At 33.9% G+C, this 6,000-nt stretch overlaps 1 protein-coding gene across 1 annotated transcript in view; it reads left to right on the forward strand.

The window, feature by feature from the left end:
- Positions 1 to 6,000, forward strand: part of galnt3 (UDP-N-acetyl-alpha-D-galactosamine:polypeptide N-acetylgalactosaminyltransferase 3 (GalNAc-T3)) — a 56,093-nt gene that overhangs the window by 49,082 nt on the left and 1,011 nt on the right. Inside the window, exon 11 of the mRNA XM_056466055.1 lies at positions 4,194 to 6,000. This exon is cut by the window's right edge and continues 1,011 nt beyond it. Coding sequence (XP_056322030.1) covers positions 4,194 to 4,307 — 114 coding nt within the window. The 3' untranslated portion in view covers positions 4,308 to 6,000. The remainder of the gene's footprint in view (positions 1 to 4,193) is intronic.

The following is a 6,000-nucleotide window of genomic DNA, read 5'->3' on the forward strand; positions in this document are numbered from 1 at the left end:
CATAATGATGGGGAAAAGGGTTTGTAGAAGTTAATACACCCTAACAGACTCCTCCTCCTAACCATTTCTGTTTGTTGTTGAAACTGACAGCTTTAGGGGGTGTGGTTAAATATGTTGGCCACGCCCAATACCTCAGACCGACCGAATCTGAGAATTAAACTGAAAACAAACTGGAAGTGCTTTTTCAGATTTCCATAGGCTGTTTTCAATCACGTGGTTCTGGTGACGTGCAAAATCCAGATAGAGGGCAGGAAGTAAAAAAACTGAATATGAGACAGAGAAGAATGTTCATATTTTTGTGATTTATATCATATTTCAAAGGAGATATAAATAGAAAATAACCACATATGTTAGGCATGATCATGAAGAGTTTACTGAGCTAAAGTATATTTGCCTGTCATCAAGGCGGTATATACTGTATAAGCTATGTCACATGAAAAAATACTATAATAAATACTATAGTGTTTGGAAGCATACTATAGATAATTACTTAAAGAGCCCATATTATACATGAAATAGGGTCATATTTTGGTTGTAAGGGTCTCCAGCAACAGTCTAATATGCATGCAAGGTCAAAAAACACTTTCACGGTCTTATAATCTGCATTTATTTTTACCTAAATACATAATTTTTAAGATAGAGTAAACGAGGCAACAGTTTTAATTGCACGTACTTACACTTGTGAAATGGAGGAAGAAACTGATCCATGATGCACTGATCCATGTTCTGACAGTCTTTACTGATCCTTCCTTTAACAAACCGATGAAGTCTTCTTTGTAAGCATGTAGTTTCCAGAAGCCCTCGAACTGCTCAAGGCTGGGCTATAATGCTGAGGTTTCATCTTTGGGTAGACTGTCAATAATATCCATCTGCACAGCGTGACTTCATTCGATCTGTGTGTGTGTTGTGAGGCTTTTTTTCTGTTAGTGGGCGGGGCCGCATGTTTCAAATCTCCCGGGTTTGCGTGCGCAACTACTTGTTTCGTAGCCGCGTCATCACGAAACACCTAATGACTCGTTATCAAGACGACTCGTTTAAAGCACTATGAGTCGACTCTTTTATAGATGAATCAATAGTTTTAAACACTGTACACTAACAGATTTAAGCCTTAGCTGGATATTTCACTTCACTTAGAGCTGTGTTACACACTACATGGAAGGGCATTTTCAAAAACCCAGTAGGTTTCAGTTATTATACACCATCACAATGCACTACAGTTTACACTGACAGTTACAGTATTTATTACAGTTTACTACATATACTACAGTATTCGTTAGCATTCATTAACACAGAATTGTACACATTATACACTTTACTGTCTGGTTCAGAAACATGTCCATTATAAATTACTATTGTTTCTTTTTCTCATGCGGATATCTTCCAGACATCACCAAATAACAGATGAAAGCATACAAAAGCGTGCACACTCTACATTATTCATTTATTTATTTTTGTAAGGGGTGAAAAGTGCTCCAAAATAATAACCATCTAGTTTTGTCGCAAGGGTGCATTTCTTTCTTTTTTTTTTGATCAGTGAACTTAACATTAATATTCAATCATTCACTGCTGCGCATCTCGATGTTCACGTTATGTTGTTTATTCTGCCGAAATGGCAGTAAAGACTTGGATTATTGTGAAACAAAATGGAGATTTCATTGCATCGATTACATGCGTGGGTATGTTATTTATATTCTCCTGGATATTGTATAAGTGTGATGGTGTTTGTATCTGATTTTTATATATAACATTAACATATTTCTACACATAGCTAGGCCTTTATATAATGTTTATTGGTGAAACGAATTATCAAAGTTTGTACAAGTGGATGTGTTGAAAATACTTCTGTTTTTCAGCCAGTTTCTTGAACTTTCTCCCCTTTATAAGCAGAAACTTTTGGAAGTCTATAAAAGCTGTTCGGCATTTCTTATTTTGGCTGATTTAAACAAGTATAAACAATATAAAACAGAAATATTTTGATGTTCTGATAGCAATTTCTATGTACGTCATGTGAAAACAACCTAATAAAGATTACAAGATTATAATTTTCCTTTTAATAACACGCACAGATGAGTTGTTCACCACAAAACTACACTCTCAGAAATAATGTGCACAAGCTGTCACTGGGGTGGTACCTTTTCGAAAGGTACAAATTTGAACCTAAAAGGTCCATATTAATACCGCAAGGATGCATATTAGTACCTAAAAAGTACAAAAATGTTCCTTTTAAAATTTTTAGGTAGTATTATATACTTTTGAGGTACCAATATGGACCCTTCTAGTACAAATGTGTACCTTTTATAAAAGGTACCCCCCCCAGTGACAGCTCATGTAACTTTATTTCTGAGAGTGTAGCAACGTGAGCTAATAAAAAAAATATGTTTATTTTTTATTTCATTTGTACATTAAATAGGGCTGCACAATATATCTTTCCACTTTCAGAATGTGTAAATCTGCAATAGTCACTAATATAATATCTAAAATAATATGACCTAATCTAATAGGTTTTACTAGTGTGAAAGATGTTTTTTTAGGATGTGTTTTTAAGGCCTGCGACTGTAAGATTTATAGTGTATTTAAACCATTCGGACACAAGAAATGTAAATGTTTTTGCCACTTTAACACAGAGTAATTGTATTCAATTATTTGTACTGTGAATGGTGTGATTTTTACATTCAATTATTAATTTTTGGAACCACATTTATTTCATTTGTGTCTTTTTCCTATTGTTTTCATCTGTGCTTTTATTTTGTAGATTTTTATAATAGTTTTGTATATTTCATGCAGATGCACTCACCTACAAAATCATCCTGATCAATTTAAAATGATGAATTCTTTCTAAACAGAGTTACTCAACTAATCTTGTAGAATTACATTCATATTGCAATATTTATCGTAGCAAAACTGAAAATAACAAAATTTAAAGCCCTAAATTTAAAGGATCACCTCACAAGCCTCAGTTTATTTCAGCTTAGTCCCCAGACAACGAGAGAGCCCACAGAAGTTTTGTTATGTAGTTAGCGGTTTATTAAGGCAGTCATACACCACATCATATTTGACTTCTTTTCTGTTTGAATAGATTTTAAATTATTTAAATTTAAATGATTATTTAAATAATTGTTTCTGATGGTATTTTATATTTATTCAGTATATAGGATGTTGATTGATATAATTAATATTACATATCAATAATTTTATAATTATAAATTGTAATAATTTCATAAACACTAGTGCTTAAATTACTAAGCTAGTAAACAATTGGAAGAATATAATTGATATATTACAATATTTGTTTGATAGAAAGTCAGTTTATGCTCTGAAAATATTTTTGTTCATTCAGTGTATGCAATTGCTGTCCAATTTTCATGCATGGAAAACCAAAAGATTTAGGTTGATTACTAATTAAATTAAATGAATTTGTTAAATTAAGTTAAGAATTGTAGGAATTTAATAAATTCACTATTGATATTATAATATTTACATAATATAAACTCAGTTTTGTTAGTTCAGTGTTTGCAATCTTTATCCAGTTTCAATGGAAAGCTTGATTTAAATTGATTCCTAATAAATTCAGTTGCACTAGAGTCCGTTAAGAATTATAAGAATTTATTAAGTTGATATTGACATATTACAATATTTATAAAATATAAAGTCAGTTTGTGCAATTACTTTTATCCAATTTCCATGAAAAGCTAGAAGATTTAGATTGATTACTAATTAAATTAAATTCAATTACATTAAAATCAGTTAAGAATTATTCAATTTAATTAACTTGATATTAATATTATAATTTTTATATTACATAAAGTCAGTTTTATTTATTCAGTTTATGCAATTCTGATCCAATTTTGATGCAAGGCTAGAATATTTCGTTCAGTTCGTCAAAAGAAATTACATAAGTATATTTTTAATGGCTTCTTTTGCTCTGTTTTTTTTTTCACCTTACACAATGGGATTGGCCTTTTAAATGTGGCCTATTGAAACAATCCTCCACTCTGAAGTGCTCCTATAATACTTTTAATACCTATGTAGACGACTCATCTGTTTAAACTCAAAACCTGTTGAGCAGAATAAACCCAAGCATATACACACACACATACAAAGTTTGAGTGCATGTCTGTTTGTGTAATGCTAATTTAAGCTGGTTTTGTGATTTGGCTCATAAATTCTGCTCTGTTATTTTATTCCCTTCACAGGATCAGCTGTTCTATAACAAGGCCTCAAAACAGTGTCTGAGCGCTCGACCCGAAAACCCCACACTAGTGCCCTGCAATCCAGACGACAAATACCAGCTCTGGCTCTTCACTTGAATGAGACACACACACACACACACACACACACACACACACACACACACACAGAGGGTCCAAAATTAACTCTTTGCCATAGCTGCCAATGTCAGATGAACTGAGTCAAATTTCGGTGCCATATATGTTTCTTATCGACCATGAAACTCTATTTAGCAATGTTTAATTTTTGATAAAATATACTTTTATTTATTTGACAGTGAATGCTGCGTATTTCCAATGTAGCTCTTGTTCCAAAATCTGGTGTTTTGCCTTACTTCTAGTCTACTTTCTTTTAAAGCAACATCCTGATGGTCATTAAACAACATTAGTGATTGATTTGTAGTGCTCTTCATGTACAGTGACTTAATACGCTTATTTCACGAATCCCGGGGCGGAAGTATAGGACTGTAAACATTGCAACAACATACTGTGGATTACAAACCTCCAGCTGTTGCCGCGATTTCAAAATGCAGATATGGTGTAAACATCAGTTTAATATCATTCAGTTCAGTTTAATTTAAACAATTAAAAGCATATTAGGCATCCAACTAAATCATAATCTCTTTCAGAATAATATGCTTAAGTGTTCATGGCACCAGCCTTCAGTTAATGGCACCATGGGGATGCTTTCCTGCTTCAGCCTATGTAACCCGGTGAGCAATTAAACATTGCAGTCCTCTGTAGCACACCCTCGTGTTGTCTGTAATAGTGTTGTCCTGGCACTGAAGTTTTAAACCGTATATGTCCCACTAACATTTAAGCGCCGCTGAGTGCGTTCTTAAACAGCGCTGATTTGCCATAGTATTCACCAGTACTCACCAGAAATGACTGTGATTGGCTGTGAAGGTCATCAGTCCATCGCTCTTCACCAAGTGCAAACACAAATACAGGGACACTGGAGTGTTTTAAAGCCATGAAGATTTCGTTTGCTCATCTGTGTTTGCAAACAGCGGTGAAGTGAACCGATGACCTTCTCGGCCAATCACAGTCATTTCTGTTGAACACTGGTGAATACTATGGTAAATCAGCGCTGTTTAAGCACTCAACAGCGCTTAAATGTTAGTAGGAAATTGACGTTTTTTTTCAGTTCATTCAAGATTCAGTTCATTAACTTGAGTTGGATGAATGGCATCTAAAACATATTTCTGGGAAAGAAAATGTTAGCGAACTAGTGCCATTTCACTTAACTTAGCTGAAAATGAGGTCTAATATCCCTTTTATTTTCACAATCAATTCAGAACGGACCTTCGGGTCATTCGGAAGGCGGTGAAATTATACATTTGTGTCACTTTTCTTCGCTGATAAGAAATACAACTTCCGAGTTGTGATTAAGTTCATTACACTTTCTTGAATGTTTGTTGAACATACAATCTGTTTATGTACTTGCCAAAGCCATTTTTTTTATTTTAATTTGTGGCAGCTGCTTGGCGAGTGCTAATTTCTGACCCTACACACACACACACACACACACACACACACACACACAGAGAGAGAGAGAAAGAGAGACAGAACTTTAATTTATTTTTCTATGTGGAAAATATTGCTGCTGGAACGTCTATCTTTAGGACCAAAAACGGAGCATGCAAAGACATTCCAGTCTATGGGGGCCAATGCAGAAACATGCAGTGAACTGTCAACTTTTGTTGCTTTCTTTTCTCTTTCTCTCCATTTGATTGCATTATGAGTGAAATGCTGTTCTTTTTTTGATGATTTT

The sequence above is a fragment of the Danio aesculapii genome, chromosome 9, assembly GCF_903798145.1.
Source record: "Danio aesculapii chromosome 9, fDanAes4.1, whole genome shotgun sequence".
Lineage (NCBI taxonomy): Eukaryota > Metazoa > Chordata > Actinopteri > Cypriniformes > Danionidae > Danio > Danio aesculapii.